The 23,191-nt window shown below is 47.3% G+C and overlaps 1 protein-coding gene across 1 annotated transcript in view; it reads right to left on the bottom strand.

Moving 5' to 3' along the window:
- LOC141124070 (myosin-IIIb-like) overlaps positions 1-23,191 on the bottom strand; it is a 137,372-nt gene that overhangs the window by 63,437 nt on the left and 50,744 nt on the right. The window contains exons 4-5 of the mRNA XM_073612173.1: positions 21,598-21,700; positions 1,296-1,398 (exon numbers count right to left, since the gene is read on the bottom strand). Coding sequence (XP_073468274.1) covers positions 1,296-1,398; positions 21,598-21,700 — 206 coding nt within the window. The remainder of the gene's footprint in view (positions 1-1,295; positions 1,399-21,597; positions 21,701-23,191) is intronic.

Below are 23,191 nucleotides of genomic sequence, written 5' to 3' on the forward strand. Positions count from 1 at the left end.
GGGGGTGCAGAATTTTCCACTCTAGGGATGAATGGTGGGGTAATAGTCTGATCTAGGAATGAATCATGGGGGGTGGGGATTGTTCTATTCAAGGAAAAATGATGGGTGGAATCTCTCAAAAGGTGGGCCATATACTGTTCGAATCTCGGCCAGTTCAGCAGGCTGAATGTACGAAGTTGATCTATCAAGGGTCAGATTCAGATGTTTTAGGGTTTCCCAAGGTTTGTGAGAGTTTAGGAGACCCCTGTGAGGGCAGCTGCCCCCCTACAAAGAACCATAATCTCTATAGACACGTTCCTCCTTCCACCTCTACAGACACGTTCCTCCTTCCACCTCTACAGACACCCTCCTCCTCCCACCGATACAGACACCTTCCTCCTCCCACCGATACAGACACCTTCCTCCTCCCACCGATACAGACACGTTCCTCCTCCCACCGATACAGACACCTTCCTCCTCCCACCTCTACAGACACCTTCCTCCTCCCACCTCTACAGACACCTTCCTCCTCCCACCTCTACAGACACCTTCCTCCTCCCACCTCTACAGACACCTTCCTCCTCCCACCTCTACAGACACCTTCCTCCTCCCACCTCTACAGACACCTTCCTCCTCCCACCTCTACAGACACGTTCCTCCTCTCACCTCTACAGACACGTTCCTCCTCCCACCTCTACAGACACCTTCCTCCTCCCACCTCTACAGACACCTTCCTCCTCCCACCTCTACAGACACCTTCCTCCTCCCACCTCTACAGACACCTTCCTCCTCCCACCTCTACAGACACCTTCCTCCTCCCACCTCTACAGACACCTTCCTCCTCCCACCTCTACAGACACCTTCCTCCTCCCACCTCTACAGACACCTTCCTCCTCCCACCTCTACAGACACCTTCCTCCTCCCACCTCTACAGACACCTTCCTCCTCCCACCTCTACAGACACCTTCCTCCTCCCACCTCTACAGACACCTTCCTCCTCCCACCTCTACAGACACGTTCCTCCTCCCACTTCTACAGACACGTTCCTCCTTCCACTGACATTGGGACAATTATCCTCCCACTGACCTCTGACACCGGGACATTAATCCCCTCCCACTGACCTTTGACACAGGACATTCATCCCCCCCACTGACCACCATCATTGGCGTATTTGGAAAGTTACAGAAATGTAGGCGACAGCTGTGTACCTGAAGGATAGGCAGAATGTATGACATCACAGCTCTGTGCTCCTCCCACCCTATTATCTAGCTCCTCCCCCGAGGTGCCGATCTCTGGATGGTGGAGATGCGTCTTACCATTTTCCTGGCTGAACCGTAACTGGATGTATTTTCCAAACCGGCTGCTGTTCTGGTTCATCACCGTCTGTGCGTTTCCAAACGCCTCCAACAGCGGATTCACCTGCAGAACACCAACAAATGTAAATCGGCAAAATGATGGAAGATCTGCGGGGGCCTCACACACAATCCCAATTAGCCAATAAATCCAAATGAGATATTCCTTCTAGATTATGTATGATGTGTACCAAGTCTAGAGGATGTACCCGGGATCTATAGAAGCCGTACTCTCCCCACAATACCGGCATCCCAATGGATTGTCTTCACTCTATCCAGACTAGAAGAATCAGAAATTCCATCTCACCACTGATAATGGCACTCTAGATCAGCAGTGATAACAATCATCACCTCCCCCGGCCTTCTCCATTAAAGCATGGACCTTCTTATAAAACCAGGGCCCCCCCCCAGCGTCAGCCACTTTAACTCCATGTACCATGTGGCACCACATTCACCCCACGAGCCTGGAATATTCTAGAAGTGTTTCCAGTCTCAGACCAGTCTATATCTTCCGAAACTGCTTGTGTCAAACAAAACTAACTCCTACCCCCTAGGGCTGTGAGGAGGCCCACCCACTATATGACGAAACCAGTTCATCCATCATATGGCTAGACCAGTTCAAAGTCCTTTTACCCCACTAAATACAGTCCCCAATTCAAATACTGGCCCACCATGACCACTCCAAGGCCATCCACAGTCCCCCCACCACCACACCAAAGCCAGTCCATAGTTCAAATACTGGCCCACCATGACCACTCCAAGGCCATCCACAGTCCCCCCACTGTGATAGACTCACCCGGGACAGAGGCTTTTGGAGGGGACTGAACTCTAGCCTCTTGCCTACAGACTATTGGCCCTGGCATTTGGGGGAGCTACAAGCATTTAGGAAGATGTTCTGTTATGTAATGCAAAAGGACATTATTAAGGAGGCCATGATGGTTTCTGTCAGTGTGGGACTCATAGCTGATGTTGATGTCATCAGCAAGTCACCTGTGTGGGGCCCCCGGCCATAATGTGTTTATTGTAAGTCTGCTGTTGTGAGAAGGTGTTCTGTGTTTATAATAATCAACAAAGGATAAATGGCACGAGAACATACAAACAAGCTAAAATGAAGTAATTCACATTCATGAAAAGAGTCCAGAATAAAAGGGGAATGTGACCTAAATAAGCAAGATCAGAAATGGTAAAAATATATATGGGGACTCTGCAAAACCGTCCAGGGGATAATAGTCAATGAAAAATATATATGTAAAATGATAGTCACTGACAATATGTAAATCACAGGAATCTGATACTAAGCACCAGCGGCAGCTCACTGGAAGTGGAAGCAGACAACTCTGAAAAGATAATGTGAAAAAAGGCAAGAAGCGCCAATCTGAGTGCAGTATCATTAAAAACTTTAATAGGGTTATAAAAAAGAACAACAGCCAAATGTCTACTCACAAAGATGGGGTTAATAAAAGCAAGGACAAAAGGTGGGTCCAGGGACGCCCTCCTCAGATGTTGAAAAAGTGCATGGTACAGGTTCACGTGGAGGCGCTCTCAGCGTTGTGATGTGCGGGTGGTCCGTGGGGTCCCTGCTGGGTGCTGGGCTGCAATAACGATGGAAGTGTCCGCAAGGAGAGCCGGCATCTAAACGGACATTAGGAGCCAGAGCCAGAGCCATTGCAGTGGACCGGAACCGGAAGAAGACAGGCGTGGAGCGCAAACACTGATCCAGGAGCCAGACAGCGGAAGTGACGTGTGGACGTGTCAGATGACGCGTTTCAATGCTTCCGCATTTTCTTCAGATCTGATAGGCTGATGCAACAAGCGTCCTTTATATGGGAGCTGTGGAATCAGTTACTAAGCAACAAATGAAAACGAACACAACATACTGAGTGCGATGGAAATGAGATAAAGGAATTGAGTTCAAAACACCAGGAGAATGTAAGAATGAAATATAAGGAGGATAGAAGAAATAAAAGAAAAAAAAGAAAAAAAAGGGATATTTAAATAAAAAAGGGAAAAAAGAAAAGAATATATAATCGAAAAATAATAATAAAAATGAAATAATAATAGTGAAAGATGAGAAAATATATATATGAAAAAAAAAAAAATATATATATATATATATATATATATATAAATAATATTAAAAAATATATAACATATATATATAAAAAAAGGAAAAAGAAAAAAGAAAAAGAAAGAAAAAATATATAAAAGAAAAAATTGAGAAAAAAATTATTATTAAGAAAAATATCAATAGATCGATAGAAAAATAAAAAATGATAAAAATAAGAATACAAGTGAAAATGCATATAAAGAAATGATAAAGCTAAAAAGGGGTAGAGAGGAGAGCTATAGATTGAAACATATATATTGGCTATTGTTGTCACAAACGTACAGATGTAGGAGATGTATATATAAATAAATACAACAACAAAAAGAGGCATCCATATACACATGCAAATGGATGGATCTGGTGACCTTAAAAAATAGAAAATTCTGAGAACACCTAAAGAAATTATTGGAACACACGTAAGTGAACCTATATGTATACATATATACACCCCCATGCACATACGCACACATGCATAGACACAATAATAATATTAATAAATTCAGATGGTATGGGAGAAGTTTTGCCAAAAGGTAACAAAGAAAAATATAGCTATAAACCGTAAGGGTATAACCGAAATGAAAATAAAATAAAATGGGGTACAGTAGGGAGAGACCTGAGGGAAGGGAAAAACATGAGAGATTTGGTGGAATGATGAATAAAAAAGAAAGGGATATGACCCTACATAAAGATTGTCAGATCCTAGGCCAGGGGCATACTGAACTAAATAACTGTATTGATCTCTATATCTTCGTTGAGACCATTAGGTGCCAAGCTGTTTAAGGTAAAGATCCAGAACGTTTCTTGCCTACAAAGGCGTTGGAATCTTTCGGCAGGGGTAAATTGGTCTGATATAGATTCTATGACCCACACATTTAAATCTGCAATATTTTGCTGGTGATGAGTGGTGAAATGCTGAGCGGTACTGTATAGGAGATTATTCGCATTATTCAGGCAAACTGAAGAACAATGGGTAAGGAAGGTGCTAGGTGAGGATCTTGAGCTAGAATCGACCAATGTTTTTTAATGATCCGTTCCATTCTTTTGTGACTAGAATGGAACTGAGTGATAAATCTAGTGGTAGGTTCTGTTTTCTGAGCCTTGGGGTTAGGTAAAATGTCAGTCAGATAGAAGGAGGCAGCTTCATTGATGGTACTGGAGGGATAACCTTTGTCTGTGAATTTTTTAGAAAGAGTGGTGCATTGGGAACTGTAATCTTCTAGTCTAGTGCAATTTCTCCTGAGCCGATGGAACTGGCTCTTGGGTATGTTGTTCACCCACCTAGGATGATGGCAACTGGAAAAATGTAAAAAAGAATTTCCAGCTGTGGGTTTGGTAAAGTTTTTGGTAACAATCTGGTCATTTTTATGGAACAGTTCTAAATCTAGAAAGCATATCGATTCTGAATCCATGGTCGATGTAAACGATAAACCAAAAGAGTTGTTATTACAGTGGGCAATGAAGTCTTGCACGGAACTAGGGGGACTGTCCCAGATGATAATAATGTCATCTATGTAACGACTGTAGAAGACCAGGTGTGCAGAGAAGGGGTTATTTTCCCAGACACACCTGGTCTCCCACAGTCCCATGGTCAGGTTAGCATAGCTAGGCGTGAGATTAGCGCCCATAGCTGTCCCCTGTTTCTGTAGATAAAATTGACCATCGAAAAGTAAAATAATTATGTTCTAAACAGAACTTGGTGGCAGAAATAATAAATTCAATCTGGGATGGGTTGAGAAGGGGGTTGGAGTGAAGATAATGAGAGATGGCTTGGAGACCTACTTGGTGAGGTATGGAGGTATAAGTGAACAGACGTCCAAAGGAGGCCCACAGATAAGAAGACTCCCATCTGTAGGGAAGTAAAAGATCTATCAAATGGGTACCATCTTTAATGTAAGAAGGGAGGGACTGGGCCAATGGCTGTAGAAACTGGTCAATGTATAGTGAGTAGCTGGTGGTAATGCTGTTCATGGATGCTACTATGGGACGACCAGGTGGCTTATTGGGGTCTTTGTGTATCTTCGGCAAATGATACAGGTAATGGAGCTTAAAAAATGGTTTGAGAAAAAATGATGCTTCTTGTTTAGTCAGGATTCCCTGTCCAAGGGCTAGTGTGACTAGAGTCTTAAATTCCTCAATGAATTTGGCTAGTGGGTCTGTTTTCAATTTCTCATAGGTTTGAGTGTCAGATAAGAGACGGTATGTCTCCTGGAGGTAATCGGATCTGTTCTGTAGCACAATCCCTCCCCCTTTGTCGGCAGATTTGATAATGATATCCATGTTAGTACTGAGTGATTTTAGTGCTGTAAGTTCCTGGGGATTAAGATTACGGGTAGAGTATGAATTTTTGGAAGATTCAGAAGCACAAAGACCTAAAAGGTCCTTATAGACAACTTCATAGAAAGTTGTTAGAAAGGGGCCTTTGGATTGGGTGGGATTAAATATGGATTTTGGTCTGAAGGAAGTGTGTTGTATTGGCACAGTAGGCTGAGAGTATTGGGACCATGCTACCAAATCATCATCATCCTCATTGATATTCCATAATTCACATAAATCAAGAATGGCTTGTTGGTCCACTGAATTATCCAACGAAAATTGCGGGTCGTCGGACATTGAAGTAACTGTTATGGGGGTTTTACCCCTGCTGAAAGATTCCAACGCCTTTGTAGGCAAGAAACGTTCTGGATCTTTACCTTAAACAGCTTGGCACCTAATGGTCTCAACGAAGATATATAGATCAATACAGTTATTTAGTTCAGTATGCCCCTGGCCTAGGGTCTAAATCTTTATGTAGGGTCATATCCCTTTCTTTCTTTTTTATTCATCATTCCACCAAATCTCTCATGTTTTTCCCTTCCCTCAGGTCTCTCCCTACTGTACCCCATTTTATTTTATTTTCATTTCGGTTATACCCTTACGGTTTATAGCTATATTTTTCTTTGTTACCTTTTGGCAAAACTTCTCCCATACCATCTGAATTTATTATTATTATTATTGTGTCTATGCATGTGTGCGTATGTGCATGGGGGTGTATATATGTATACATATAGGTTCACTTACGTGTGTTCCAATAATTTCTTTAGGTGTCCTCAGAATTTTCTATTTTTTAAGGTCACCAGATCCATCCATTTGCATGTGTATATGGATGCCTCTTTTTGTTGTTGTATTTATTTATATATACGTCTCCTACATCTGTACGTTTGTGACAACAATAGCCAATATATATGTTTCAATCTATAGCTCTCCTCTCTACCCCTTTTTAGCTTTATCATTTCTTTATATGCATTTTCACTTGTATTCTTATTTCTATCATTTTTTATTTTTCTATCGATCTATTGATATTTTTCTTAATAATAATTTTTTTCTCAATTTTTTCTTTTATATATTTTTTCTCTCTTTTTCTTTTTTCTTTTTCCTTTTTTATATATATATTTTATATATTTTTTAATATTATTTATATATATACACTTTTTCACATATATATTTTCTCATCTTTCACTATTATTATTTCATTTTTATTATTATTTTTCGATATATATTCTTTTTTCCCTTTTTTATTTAAATATCCCTTTTTTTCTTTTTTTTCTTCTATCCTCTTATATTTCATTCTTACATTCTCCTGGTGTTTTGAACTCAATTCCTTTATCTCATTTCCATCGCACTCAGTATGTTGTGTTCGTTTTCATTTGTTGCTTAGTAACTGATTCCACAGCTCCCATATAAAGGACGCTTGTTGCATCAGCCTATCAGATCTGAAGAAAATGCGGAAGCATTGAAACGCGTCATCTGACACGTCCACACGTCACTTCCGCTGTCTGGCTCCTGGATCAGTGTTTGCGCTCCACGCCTGTCTTCTTCCGGTTCTGGTCCACTGCAACGGCTCTGGCTCTGGCTCCTCCTAATGTCCGTTTAGATGCCGGCTCTCCTTGAGGACACTTCCATCGTTATTGCAGCCCAGCACCCAGCAGGGACCCCACGGACCACCCGCACATCACAACGCTGAGAGCGCCTCCACGTGAACCTGTACCATGCACTTTTTCAACATCTGAGGAGGACGTCCCTGGACCCACCTTTTGTCCTTGCTTTTATTAACCCCATCTTTGTGAGTAGCCATTTGGCTGTTGTTCTTTTATATAACCCTATTAAAGTTTTTAATGATACTGCACTCAGATTGGCGCTTCTTGCCTTTTTTCACAATGTTTATAATAATGTGTATTGTGTCTTCTGAGCTAGAAGACGACAAGTCTGACCTGAAAGGTCATATCTCTGAGTCCCTAGGCTGGGTAAATGACTAGTCAATTAGCTCATGTTCATTTATGTTTCTGGTTACAGTTTGTATTGTTGGGGTAATATGATCAGAAGGGGGAACCTCCTTCTCAAGTGTATAAAAATCTGTATTCTTGTTCAAATAAAGATTTCCAGCTTTGCAGTCAAACAAGTCCTGCCTAGTTCTTGGTTGTAATTAGGGATGGGCCGAACGGACCCCTGTGTTCGGTTTGCACCTGAACTTTTGAACACCGCGAAAGTTTAGACCCAAAAAACGAACCCCATTAAAGTCAATAGGACCCGAACGTCAAATATCAAAAGTGCCCATTTTGAAGGCTAATATGCAAGTAATTGGGCATACAGTGGTTATAGGGGTCCGGGTCCTGCCCTGGGGGACATGTATGAATGAATGAATGAACGAATGAATGAATGATTTGTAAAGCGCTACAAATGAGAACTGAATCGCCTCAAGGCGCTAAATGCGTTTAGTGTTGAGCAGCTTCTTAGAAGAGGAAGGTTTTGAGTTTTTTCCTGAAGGCCTGATGGTTTTCTTCCATGCGGATGTGAGTCGGAAGAGTATTCCATAGCCGAGGTCCCTGGAAGAGTATTCCATAGCCGAGGTCCCTGGAAGAGCATTTCATAGCAGAGGTCCCTGGAAGAGCATTTCATAGCAGAGGTCCCTGGAAGAGTATTCCATAGCCGAGGTCCCTGGAAGAGCATTCCATAGCCGAGGTCCCTGGAAGAGCATTCCATAGCCGAGGTCCCTGGAAGAGCATTCCATAGCCGAGGTCCCTGGAAGAGCATTCCATAGCCGAGGTCCCTGGAAGAGCATTCCATAGCCGAGGTCCCTGGAAGAGCATTCCATAGCCGAGGTCCCCGGAAGAGCATTCCATAGCAGAGGTCCCCGGAAGAGCATTCCATAGCCGAGGTCCCTGGAAGAGCATTCCATAGCCGAGGTCCCTGGAAGAGCATTCCATAGCCGAGGTCCCTGGAAGAGTATTCCATAGACGAGGTCCCTGGAAGAGTATTCCATAGACGAGGTCCCTGGAAGAGTATTCCATAGACGAGGTCCCTGGAAGAGTATTCCATAGCAGAGGTCCCTGGAAGAGCATTCCATAGACGAGGTCCCTGGAAGAGCATTCCATAGACGAGGTCCCTGGAAGAGTATTCCATAGCCGAGGTCCCTGGAAGAGCATTCCATAGACAAGGTCCCTGGAAGAGCATTCCATAGCCGAGGTCCCTGGAAGAGTATTCCATAGCAGAGGTCCCTGGAAGAGCATTCCATAGACAAGGTCCCTGGAAGAGCATTCCATAGCCGAGGTCCCTGGAAGAGCATTCCATAGACGAGGTCCCTGGAAGAGTATTCCATAGCCGAGGTCCCTGGACTGTGAATCCAGCATGTATCCAAAAATGTATCAATAAAAAAGAAAAGTTTGGGAAAAACTTCACTTTTAAATGAGCAGTGATTTATTGATTTATTGATTTGTTGATTTATTGATTTGTTGATTTATTGATTTATTGATTTGTTGATTTTTTTAATTCGAAAGTATAAAAAAGAAAAATTCCTTCCAATATAGTGCCTGGGGGTCCCCTTAGTCTACCTGTAAAGTGGCGCATCTGTCCCATCTCTAGAACCTGCTGCAATAATTGTATTTATAAGGCCAAAAAAAATGACGTTTTCCCTGCAAGCTGCTTTTATTCTGCTCAGAAACATCTGGGGAGCCAGAAGTGTGTATAATGAGGAGCCAATGTGTATGATGAGGAGTCGGTGTGTATAATGAGGAGCCAGTGTGTATGATGAGGAGCCGGTGAGTATGATGAGGATCCAGTGTGTATGATGAGGATCCAGTGTGTATGATGAGGATCCAGTGTGTATGATGAGGAGCCGGTGTGTATGATGAGGAGCCGGTGTGTATGATGAGGAGCCGGTGTGTATGATGAGGAGCCGGTGTGTATGATGAGGAGCCGGTGTGTATGATGAGGAGCCGGTGTGTATGATGAGGAGCCGGTGTGTATGATGAGGAGCCGGTGTGTATAATGAGGAGCCGGTGTGTATGATGAGGAGCCGGTGTGTATGATGAGGAGCCGGTGTGTATGATGAGGAGCCGGTGTGTATGATGAGGAGCCGGTGTGTATGATGAGGAGCCGGTGTGTATGATGAGGAGCCGGTGTGTATGATGAGGAGCCGGTGTGTATAATGAGGAGCCGGTGTGTATGATGAGGAGCCGGTGTGTATGATGAGGAGCCGGTGTGTATGATGAGGAGCCGGTGTGTATGATGAGGAGCCGGTGTGTATGATGAGGAGCCGGTGTGTATGATGAGGAGCCGGTGTGTATGATGAGGAGCCGGTGTGTATGATGAGGAGTCAGAAGTGTGTATGATGGGGAGCCAGAAGTGTGTATGATGAGGAGCCAGAAGTGTGTATGAGGAGGAGCCAGAAGTGTGTATGAGGAGGAGCCAGAAGTGTGTATGAGGAGGAGCCAGAAGTGTGTATGAGGAGGAGCCAGAAGTGTGTATGATAAGGAGCCAGAAGTGTGTATGATGGGGAGCCAGAAGTGTGTATGATAAGGAGCCAGTGTGTATGAGGAGGAGCCAGAAGTGTGTATGAGGAGGAGCCAGAAGTGTGTATGAGGAGGAGCCAGAAGTGTGTATGAGGAGGAGCCAGAAGTGTGTATGATGAGGAGCCAGTGTGTATGATGAGGATCCAGTGTGTATGATGAGGAGCCACTGTGTATGATGAGGAGCCACTGTGTATGATGAGGAGCCACTGTGTATGATGAGGCCACAATGTGGTGCACTGGGAACAAGATGAGAGATTTTTTTGGATACATTCTGGCAGTGGCGTCGCTAGGGGGTGGCTTTTGGGGCTATAGCCCCGAATCTGGGGCCCATAGCCCCGAGTCTCTGCAGGGGTCCCCAAGGGGAGGGGAGGCTCTCTGGGGACCCTGATTTAAGGGGAGGCTCTATGGGGACCCTGATTTAAGGGGGAGGCTCTCTGGGGGCCTCTCTGGGGACCCTGATGTAAGGGGGGGCTCTCTGGGGACCCTGATTTAAGGGGGGGCTCCCTGGGGACCCTGATTTAAGGGGGAGGCTCTCTGGGGGCCTCTCTGGGGACCCTGATTTAAGGGGGAGGCTCTCTGGGGACCCTGATTTAAGGGGGAGGCTCTCTGGGGACCCTGATTTAAGGGGGAGGCTCTCTGGGGACCCTGATTTAAGGGGGAGGCTCTCTGGGGACTCTGATTTAAGGGGGAGGCTCTCTGGGGACCCTGATTTAAGGGGGAGGCTCTCTGGGGACCCTGATTTAAGGGGGAGGCTCTCTGGGGACCCTGATTTAAGGGGGAGGCTCTCTGGGGACCCTGATTTAAGGGGGAGGCTCTCTGGGGACCCTGATTTAAGGGGGAGGCTCTCTGGGGACCCTGATTTAAGGGGGAGGCTCTCTGGGGACCCTGATTTAAGGGGGAGGCTCTCTGGGGACCCTGATTTAAGGGGGAGGCTCTCTGGGGACCCTGATTTAAGGGGGAGGCTCTCTGGGGACCCTGATTTAAGGGGGAGGCTCTCTGGGGACCCTGATTTAAGGGGGAGGCTCTCTAGGGACTCTGATTTAAGGGGGAGGCTCTCTGGGGACCCTGATTTAAGGGGGAGGCTCTCTGGGGACCCTGATTTAAGGGGGGGCTCTCTGGGGACCCTGATTTAAGGGGGAGGCTCTCTAGGGACTCTGATTTAAGGGGGAGGCTCTCTGGGGACCCTGATTTAAGGGGGGGCCTCTCTGGGGACCCTGATTTAAGGGGGAGGCTCTCTGGGGACCCTGATTTAAGGGGGAGGCTCTCTGGGGACCCTGATTTAAGGGGGAGGCTCTCTGGGGACCCTGATTTAAGGGGGAGGCTCTCTGGGGACCCTGATTTAAGGGGGAGGCTCTCTGGGGACCCTGATTTAAGGGGGGGCTCTCTGGGGACCCTGATTTAAGGGGGGGCTCTCTGGGGACCCTGATTTAAGGGAGAGGCTCTCTGGGGATATACACACACACACACGTATATTATATAGATGTGTATCCCCGCCCAAGTGTATGACTTTCTTTACTACGCTGCTATGGGCTCCAGCCCCCGATCTTTTGTAGACCTAGCCACGCCCCTACATTCTGGTGTCACTTTGACTTTGGATAGAAGTAACGGGTGTGTAAAAATTGGTCTTTGGGTGTTAATTGTGCCCATGAAATCGACACCAAAAACTATTCTTCCAGATGAAATGATTGGACAGCCTCGAAGTCCTGCAGAGATTCCACATCCCGCTGAGACCACCGCCTGTGGAAGGGAATTCCACATCCTTGCCGCTCTTACAGTAAAGAACCCTCTACGTAGTTTAACCACTTCAGCCCCGGAAGATTTGGCTGCTGATTGACCAGGCCATTATTTGCGATTCGTCACTGCATCGCTTTAACTGACAATTGCGCGGTTGTGCGACATTGCACCCAAACAAAATTGACGTCCTTTTTTTCCCCACAAATAGAAATTTCTTTTAGTGATATTTGATCATCTCGGCCTTTTTTATTTTTTGCGCTATAAACAAAAAAAAAAAGCGCCAATTTTGAAAAAAAACACAATATTTATTACTTTTTGCTATAATAAATATCCCAATTTTTTTTTAAAAAACATATTTTCCTCAGTTTAGGCCGATACGTATTCTTCTACATATTTTTGGTAAAAAAAAATCACAATAAGTGTATATTGATTGGTTTGCGCAAACGTTATATTGTCTACAAAATTGGGGATAGATTTATGGCATTTTTATTAGTAATGGCGGCGATCAGCGATTTTTATCGGGACTGCGACATTATGCCGGACACATCGGACACTTTTGACACATTTTTGGGACTATTCACATTTATACAGCGATCAGAGCTATAAAAATGCACTGATTAGTGTAAAAATGTCACTGGCAGGGAAGGGGTTAACACTGGGGGGCGATCGAGGGGTTAAATGTGTTCCCTGTGTGTGTTCTAACTGAAGGGGGAGGGGACTGAGTAGAGGAGATGACAGATCGTGATTCCCAGCTATTAGGAACACACAATCTCTCTCTCCTCACAGAACTGAGATTTGTGTTCTTACACTTCCGTGTTCTGCCTCTCGTGGCCGCGATCTCTTGTGGCCGGTGGTCATGAGCATTGGCACCCCCGCTGTGCAGCAGGCTCGTGTGCGCACTCCTCCGGCAGCATGCGCGCCTGCTATCCCGCTTAAAGGAGCTGATGTATAGCTACGACGGACCGCGGGATTGTGCCGACCTGACGCAATGTAAAGACAGCAGCTGGCCGGAGAGGCGGTTAAGGTCAAACCTCCTTTCTTCTAATTTTAATGAGTGGCCACAACTCTTGATACACTCTCTTCTGCGAAAAAGTTTCCACCCCATTGTGGGGTCACCAGTCCAGTATTTGTATATTGTGGGGTCACCAGTCCGGTATTTGTATATTGTGGGGTCACCAGCCCAGTATTTGTATATTGTGGGGTCACCAGTCCGGTATTTGTATATTGTGGGGTCACCAGCCCAGTATTTGTATATTGTGGGGTCACCAGTCCAGTATTTGTATATTGTGGGGTCACCAGTCCGGTATTTGTATATTGTGGGGTCACCAGTCCGGTATTTGTATATTGTGGGGTCACCAGTCCGGTATTTATATATTGTGGGGTCACCAGTCCGGTATTTATATATTGTGGGGTCACCAGTCCGGTATTTATATATTGTGGGGTCACCAGTCCGATATTTATATATTGTGGGGTCACCAGTCCGGTATTTATATATTGTGGGGTCACCAGTCCGGTATTTGTATATTGAAATCATATCCCCTCTCAAGCGTCTCTTCTCCAGAGAGAATAAGTTCAGAGCTCACAACCTTTCCTCATAACTAAGATCCTCCAGACCCTTTATTAGCTTTGTTGCCCTTCTTTGTACTCGCTCCATTTCCAGTACATCCTTCCTGAGGACTGGTGCCCAGAACTGGACAGCATACTCCAGGTGCGGCCGGACCAGAGTCTTGTAGAGCGGGAGAATTATCGTTTTATCTCTGGAGTTGATCCCCCTTTTAATGCCAATATTCTGTTTGCTTTATTAGCAGCAGCTTGGCATTGCATGTCATTGCTGAGCCTATCATCTACTAGGACCCCCAGGTCCTTTTCCATCCTGGATTCCCCCAGAGGTTCTCCCCCCAGTCTATAGATTGACTTCAGATTTTTACCACCCAAATACATTATTTTACATTTTTCTACATTGAACCTCATTTGCCATGTAGTTGCCCCTCCCCCATTCATTTGTTCAGGTCTTTTTGCAAGATTTCCACATCCTGCGGAGAAGTTATTGCCCTGCTTAGCTTAGTATCGTCTGCAAATACAGAGATTGAACTGTTTATCCCATCCTCCAGATCATTTATGAACAAATTAAATAGGATTGGTCCCAGCACAGAACCCTGGGGGACCCCACTACCCACCCCTGACCATTCCGAGTACTCCCCATTTATCACCACCCTCTGAACACGCCCTTGTAGCCAGTTTTCAATCCATGTACTCACCCTATGGTCCATGCCAACGCACCTTATTTTGTACAGTAAACGTTTATGGGGAACTGTGTCAAATGCTTTTGTAAAATCCAGATACACCACATCTACGGGCCTTCCTTTATCTAGATGGCAACTCACCTCCTCATAGAAGGTTAATAGATTGGTTTGGCAAGAACGATTCTTCATGAATCCATGCTGATTACTGCTAATGATATCGTTCTCATTACTAAAATCTTGTATATAGTCCCTTATCATCCCCTCCAAGAGTTTACATACTATTGATGTTAGGCTAACTGGTCTGTAATTCCCAGGGATGTATTTTGGGCCCTTTTTAAATATTGGTGCTACATTGGCTTTTCTCCAATCAGCTGGTACCATTCCAGTCAGTAGACTGTCTGTAAAAATTAGGAACAACGGTCTGGCAATTACCGTATTTATCAGCGTATAACACGCACTTTTTTCCCCTTAAAATCGGGGAAAATCGTGGGTGCATGTTATACGCCGATCCCCGTCGATCTCCACTGACTGTGAGCAGAGAGGAGCGAGCGCCAGTGAGATACACAAAGCCGAGTATACTCGGCTATTCTTGGCTCTACTCACAGTCAGGGGCGGGACTGCGAGAGGAGCCGAGTCTAGCCGAGTATACTCGGCTTTGTGTATCTCACCGGCGCTCGCTCCTCTCTGCTCACAGTCAGTGGAGATCGGCGCCAATTTTAAATAATCAGCAGCTGGGCAAGGCTGCAGATGGACACTGACAAGGCTGCATTGATGGGCATTTAGATGTAAGTTTTTTTCCTTAAACTTCCCTCCTAAACTTGGGGTGCGTGTTATACGCCGATAAATACGGTACTTGACGGAGTTCCCCAAGTACCCTCGGATGCAAGCCATCTGGTCCCGGTGATTTATTAATGTTAAGTTTCTCAAGTCTAATTTTAATTCTGTCCTCTGTTAACCATGGAGGTGCTTCCTGTGTTGTGTCATGAGGATAAACACTGCAGTTTTGGTTACTGAAGCCCCCCGATTCACTCGTGAAGACTGAGGAGAAGAATAAATTCAATACCTTCGCCATCTCCCCATCCTTTGTAACCAGATGTCCTTCCTCATTCTTTATGGGGCCAATATGGTCTGTCCTCCCTTTTTTACTGTTTATATACTGTTGTGGAAATGTTTATTAATGTATGTTGTCAGATATCCCCCAGTGTCAGTTTTGCTGTAATACGCCCATGTGAGGGTATTCACACATTCAGACGTTAGTGGAAGACCATTGGCTGCGGAAACCTTCTCGTGGACACGGCAGATCTGTTTGCTCTTTTAGGGATGTTCCTTTATGCCTCACCAAGGGACTGGCCACTCCAAGGCGACCGCATCTAAACTCCTAAGTAATCAGATCTGCGTACATGGGAACCATAGCATAACCAAGCAAAATTATGGCCCACTGAGCCGTGATAGAGTACGGCTCGTGTCATTGGTAGTAGTGGGAATGTGCACACGATCGTGTTCAGAGCCATGTAAGTCGTATTCAAATTGTGAGTCCTTTGTGTCTCACAAAGAACTTGCCGCATTGCTCTGAACATGACCGTCTGCACACGTCACTACTATATTTTTATTTGAATACATACATTTGTGTGTGTGATTGGCTCTTTTGAAAGAATACAAGTGTCTGATTGGCTGATTCTGAAGCCACCACCTTCCTTTGGTATTCATGTTTATAGTATAAATAAAAGGAGCTGGCTATTCTCTCGAGGATTCTGCTAAGCTCAAGGTTGTTCTTTGTTCCTAATATTTTATCCCAATTTATGCCTTTTAGCAAGGTTTGTAGTTTAGGGAAGTTGGCTCTTTTGAAATTCAGTGTCTTTGTGTTCCCTTCATGTTTCCTATTTGTGTGATTTATACTGAAACTAATTGACCTTTGATCGCTGTTACCTAAATTGCCCCGTATTTCCACATCCGTGATCAGGTCTGTATTGTTGGTAATCAGTAGATCTAGTAATGTTTTATTTCTAGTTGGTGCGTCTACCATCTGACCCATAAAATTGTCCTGCAAGACATTAAGGAACTGGCGAGCCTTAAATGAATGCGCGGTTCCCTCCGCCCAGTCTATGTCTGGATAATTAAAGGACTGATTCATTTTTATAAAAGTCAAACGGTCCACAGAGTCTGTGGACAGAAGGGTTCTATGATCAGTACCAAAACCTCCTGCAGCACTGAATGCCCGTTCTGAAAGCACGCTGGATGCAGGGCAGCCCAACAACTCAATAGCATACTGGGCAAGTTCTGGCCAGTGGTTTATTCTCATGACCCAGTAAGCCAGTGGACTGGAAAGCTCTCCATCTCTGTTTTGGCCCCGTGGTAATCGTCCACCATGTGATGACCAGACGCTGCCCAAGGGTATGTGGAAGCTGACAGCCCTGGGCGGCGAGGTCTAAAAAAATTCCGAAATGCCTCACTTAGGCGGACGCCTTCTCCAACGCTCCTCTCTTGACCGACAGAAGACTCAAAGACTAAGTTTTCCACCACACTGTAACCTACTGGAGTCAGGAAAAACTTTCAATAAAATCCTCTTTAACGTATCCTCAAGAGATTTTATCTTCTGCACTATCTGTGGGGACGGGATGAGTTCTGAGACCTTCCCCTTACAACGGTGGTCAAGGAGGGTTGCCAACCAGTAATCATCCTTCTCCTTTATGCCACGTATTCTTGGGTCTTTTCGCAGGCTTTGAAGCTTGAGGTTGCCCATGCGCCTCAAATTTGCGAAGGCTTGAGATGCAGACTCCTCGGGGTCACTTAGGATGACAGCATCTGGAACTTCCTCCTCCCAGCCACATACTACTCCCAAGGGTCCTGGGGTTGGAAAGCCATCGCTTACAGATTGACGTATGTCTTCCTCTTCTTTGAAGCCTATCAAAGTGCAAGAATCATCCTCCTCATGCTCTTCCCCTTTCTCCTCCTGTGTGTTCTGTGACATAGGAATGATGGTGTCTGGATAAAGTGGGCCTTGAGAGGAAAGGAAGTCCTCTTCTTCCTCCTGCTGCTCTGCCTCCAGTGCCCTGTCCATAATGCCACGCAGAGTCTGCTCCAGCAGGAACACAACAGGAATTGTGTCACTGATGCATGCACTGTCACTGCTCACCATCCTTGTGGCCTCCTCAAATGGTGACAATACAGTGCATGTATCCTTTATTATCAGCCATTGGTGTGGGGAAAAAAAGCCGAGGCGGCCTGAGCCTGTCATTGTGCCGTATTCGCACAGGTACTCGTTGACAGCCTTCTGCTGCATGTATAGCCGCTGCAGCATTCCCAAAGTTGAGTTCCACCTGGTGGGCATGTCACAAATCAGGCGGTTTACCGGCAGGTGGAATTCCCGCTGAATTTCAGCCAACCGAGCACTGGCTGTGTATGACCGCCTGAAATGGCTACAGACTCTTCTGGCCTGTTTTAGCATACCTTGCAACCCTGGGTACGTACTTAGGAAACTCTGCACCACCAAATTGAGGACATGTGCCTTTCTCTGTCTAAGGGCTGACAGGAGGTTTGAGCCATTATCGGACATCACCATTCCTGGCTCCAGCTGGCGTGGTGGGAACCACCTCTGGGCCTGTCCTTGCAGAGCTGCAAGAATCTCTGCTCTGGTGTGGTTCCTGTCCCCTAAACACACCAGTTGAAGCACTGCATGACACCTTTTAGCCTGACTCTGGGAATAGCCCTTTGAATGCTTAGGGGGTACCTGATGTTCATAGGACAATTCTGCAGAGGAGGGCATGGAGGTGGCGGAGGAGGAGGTAGAGCTCACAGGTCTGGCATCATCACCACCAGCTGTATGGAGACGTGGGGGCACAACAAGCTGCAGCACCGAGCCCTGTCCTGCATCCTTTCTAGTTACAAGCAGAGTTACCCAGTGTGCTGTGAACTAAATATATCGTCCCTGCCCATGCATGATGGACCACGTGTCAGCAGTAAGGTGGATTTTACGGCTGACTGTCTTGCCCAAAGATGCCAGAACATTCCCTTCCACGTGATGGTAGAGAGATGGAGTGGGCTTACGTGTAAAGTAGTAGTGACTCGGACCCTGCCATTGTGGTACAGCACATTGTGCGAATTCACGGAAGGGGGCAGAATCCACCAGGCTGAAAGGCAGAAGTTGGAGAGCCAACAGTTTGACAAGCTTGCATTTAGACGCTGGGCATGTGGGTGGCAGGCACTGCATATTTTTTTCTGCTGCAGCAGATGGGGCAGAGAAATGTGTTGGCTACAATCTACAGCTGGTGGTGTGCTGCTGGCAGATGTGCTGCTAGGACTTGGGACACGGTGTGCTCTACCATCATCCCTGTCAGTGGAGGCTGCTGAAATGTAATGTCTCGGTATCTCAGGGGTAGACTGAAGTGGGTAAAGAGGAGGAGGGACAGATTTGTGCCCCTTTTGTGTGGCTTTTAGGTGCTCTTGCCAACGGGCTGAGTGTTTGGACGTTGCAGTTCCAGAGACTAGAGACTAAGACTTAAATTGACTTTTCTACTGAGGAATAACAACCAGGTGAGCCTCCAGCAGAAGAGTTGGCATCAGGGCCAGACATCACTGAGCTCTGCCCAGCACCAACAGTAGCTTCAGGCTTCCCGAGAGAAGAGGCAGTCGGCCTTTCTCCCACAACAGTGACATGGACATGGGATTTCCTGCCAGCAGCATCTGTGGAGTTACAAGAAACTTCTCCAGCTGAAGCACTGGCAACTGGACAGAGGGTCCAAGACCTCTGCCCCACACCCACAGCAGTTCTGGAGGCCCAGGGTGAGGAAGTGGTGACCACTGCCGAAGAGCAGATCAGGATCCAGGGGGGGAAGGGAGAGGAGGTTGTCGTCTTCCCTCCTCAACAGTTAGCCGGAGCAGATGATGTGAGAGCTGAAGTGCTAACAGGGCAGAACACTACTGGCCTCTGCACACAACAATCAACTCAGCAGGAGATCCAGGGAGGTAATGCAATCGGCAACCTCACAACTGCAGCTTGAGCTGGTGTTGGTGGATGGGACTGCGGTCTCCACTGATATCAACCCAGCAGAAGGGCTGGAAACCGGGCAGAGTGCTGCTGGCCTCTCCCTAACACCTACAGTGCCTCCACAGCTTCAGGAAGCTGGGGCAATCGGCCCCACTGCCCAGCTGACCGAGCCCAGGACTAATGCTTTCACTCACAGCTGAATTGCTGGCAACAGGGCATAGTGCTACCAACCTCTGCCCAGCACCAGCGACAACTGTGGAGTCCCAGGGAGCCAGGGCAGTCAGCCCCTCTTTCCAGCAACAAGCTGATGTAGTGAAGCTTCTACTCCCAGTTAAAATTGCTGGCAACAGGGCAGAGCGTGGCTCTGCCTAGCACCTATAGTGTCTCTACAGCTTCAGGAAGCTGGGGCAATCGGCCCCACTGCCCAGCAGACCGAGCCCTGGAATGTTAAAAACCACCCAGCTAAAGCGCTGGCAGCCAGACAGAGAGTCAATGACCTCTTCCCCACACCTACTGAGGTCAACTATTCCTTGCAGCCAAGAATGGAGATCATGCGGATTATGTGAGTTCACTCTGCCCGACTAACGCATGTCCAGACCAGGTGGAGGTCTGGGACCTTGTTAGTCGACTTTTAATGAGGGAGAAATGTGACAGACTCACCCGGGACAGAGGCTTTTTGAGAGGGCTGAATGCTAGCCTCTTGCCTACTGACTATGGGCCCTGGCATTTGGGGGAGCTACAAGCATTTAGGAAGATATTCTGTTATGTAATGCAAAAGGACATTATTAAGGAGGCCATGATGGTCTCTGCCAGTGTGGGACTCATAGCAGATGCTGATGTCATCAGCAAGCCACCTGTCTGGGGCCGATGCCATAATGTGTTTATTGTAAGTAGGTCTGCTATTGTGTGAAGGTGTTCTGTGTTTATACTTATGATAATGTGTATTGTAGTTTGTGGGCTAGAAGATGGCAAGTCTGACCTGGCAGGTAAAACCCGAGTCACCAACTCTGGTTAAATGATTAGTCAATTAGCTCATGTTAATTTATATTTCTGGTTACAGTTGTAATGTTAGGGTAATATGATCAGAAAGGGGAACCTCCTTCTCAAGTGTATAAAAGCCTGTATTCTTGTTCAAATAAACAGTTCCAGCTCTGCAGCCAAACAAGTCCTGACTAGTTCTTGGTTGCAATATGCGGCTATATAATCTAATCTCTATATTCAGACTGCAGGAAGTGGTATATGATGGAAGCACTCAAGCTGAGTGTGGGACGTTCCGTTACAGCGCCCCCCTCCTCCTCTACACTCCATGGATTGTACACCACACCTCCCTCCTCCTCTACACTCCATGGATTGTACAGGGCACCCCCGTACTCCTCTATACTCCATGGATCGTACAGGGCACCCCCTTCCTCCTCTATACTCCATGGATCGTACAGGGCACCCCCTTCCTCCTCTATACTCCATGGATCGTACAGGGCACCCCCTTCCTCCTCTATACTCCATGGATCGTACAGGGCACCCCCTTCCTCCTCTATACTCCATGGATCGTACAGGGCACCCCCTTCCTCCTCTATACTCCATGGATCGTACAGGGCACCCCCTTCCTCCTCTATACTCCATGGATCGTACAGGGCACCCCCTTCCTCCTCTATACTCCATGGATCGTACAGGGCACCCCCTTCCTCCTCTATACTCCATGGATCGTACAGGGCACCCCCTTCCTCCTCTATACTCCATGGATCGTACAGGGCACCCCCTTCCTCCTCTATACTCCATGGATCGTACAGGGCACCCCCTTCCTCCTCTATACTCCATGGATCGTACAGGGCACCCCCTTCCTCCTCTATACTCCATGGATCGTACAGGGCACCCCCTTCCTCCTCTATACTCCATGGATCGTACAGGGCACCCCCTTCCTCCTCTATACTCCATGGATCGTACAGGGCACCCCCTTCCTCCTCTATACTCCATGGATCGTACAGGGCACCCCCTTCCTCCTCTATACTCCATGGATCGTACAGGGCACCCCCTTCCTCCTCTATACTCCATGGATCGTACAGGGCACCCCCTTCCTCCTCTATACTCCATGGATCGTACAGGGCACCCCCTTCCTCCTCTATACTCCATGGATCGTACAGGGCACCCCCTTCCTCCTCTATACTCCATGGATCGTACAGGGCACCCCCTTCCTCCTCTATACTCCATGGATCGTACAGGGCACCCCCTTTCTCCTCTATACTCCATGGATCGTACAGGGCACCCCCTTCCTCTTCTATACTCCATAGATTGTACACCACACCTCCCTCATTCTCTACACTTCATGGATCATGTACAGCGCCCCCTTCTTCCCACCATACCCCCGGGGGTAATGTACCTGCAGGATCTGCTGGCATAGTTGGCTGTTTCCGCGGCTCCGTCTCACCAGATGGCGGAGGAGGAGTTTGGTGCTCTCAGTCTTACCCGCTCCGCTGTCACCACTGAAAACACAAGGAAATTCGATTCACACAAACCTGATTGACTGAGTCAGGACTGGGTGGGGCTTTCAGAACTCGAACTTTACCAAGCACAACATTTTAAAAGAACACTCCAGTTTTATTAATCATTGACACTCAGGACCCAAACATTCTGAATATCCAATAGCCAAAGCTTTCCAATTTAACATTTCTGTCAACCATGGCAACTGTACTCAGATTGTAGATAGATTTTCCCTATTCCTTATCCCCCTGCTCCTGTAATCTGTGGGATCTCTGCACAGAGAATTAAATCTAATGATGGTGGTATGGGATATGACGTTCCAGGAATGTCACTGAGACAGGCACCGGGAGCGTCCCTAAATCATCCTCTCCGACGAGGCGACATGGTCCCTACATCACCGGGAGCATCATCTCCAACGAGGCGACATGGTCCCTACATCACCGGGAGCATCATCTCCAACGAGGCGACATGGTCCCTACATCACCGGGAGCATCATCTCCAACGAGGCGACATGGTCCCTACATCACCGGGAGCATCATCTCCAACGAGGCGACATGGTCCCTACATCACCGGGAGCATCATCTCCAACGAGGCGACATGGTCCCTACATCACCGGGAGCATCATCTCCAACGAGGCGACATGGTCCCTACATCACCGGGAGCATCATCTCCAACGAGGAGACATGGTCCCTACATCACCGGGAGCATCATCTCCAACGAGGCGACATGGTCCCTACATCACCGGGAGCATCATCTCCAACGAGGCGACATGGTCCCTACATCACCGGGAGCATCATCTCCAACGAGGCGACATGGTCCCTACATCACCGGGAGCATCATCTCCAACGAGGCGACATGGTCCCTACATCACCGGGAGCATCATCTCCAACGAGGCGACATGGTCCCTACATCACCGGGAGCATCATCTCCAACGAGGAGACATGGTCCCTACATCACCGGGAGCATCATCTCCAACGAGGCGACATGGTCCCTACATCACCGGGAGCATCATCTCCAACGAGGAGACATGGTTCCTACATCACTGGGAGCATCCTCCATCGTAGCTCCTGCCCAGAGGGGAGAAGTCCTCCCTCGTAGTCCCGGAGGGGAGAAGTCCTCCCTCGTAGTCCAGTCCAGGAGGGGAGAAGTCCTCCCTCGTAGCCCCATGCCGGAGGGGAGAAGTCCTCCCTCGTAGTCCCGTCCTGGAGGGGAGAAGTCCTCCCTCGTAGTCCCGTCCCGGAGGGGAGAAGTCCTCCCTTGTAGTCCCGTCCCGGAGGGGAGAAGTCCTCCCTCGTAGTCCCGTCCCGGAGGGGAGAAGTCCTCCCTCGTAGTCCCGTCCCGGAGGGGAGAAGTCCTCCCTCGTAGTCCCATCCCGGAGGGGAGAAGTTCTCCCTCGTAGTCCCATCCCGGAGGGGAGAAGTTCTCCCTCGTAGTCCCATCCCGGAGGGGAGAAGTTCTCCCTCGTAGTCCCATCCCGGAGGGGAGAAGTTCTC

The sequence above is a fragment of the Aquarana catesbeiana genome, linkage group LG01 (assembly GCF_042186555.1).
Source record: "Aquarana catesbeiana isolate 2022-GZ linkage group LG01, ASM4218655v1, whole genome shotgun sequence".
Taxonomy (NCBI): domain Eukaryota; kingdom Metazoa; phylum Chordata; class Amphibia; order Anura; family Ranidae; genus Aquarana; species Aquarana catesbeiana.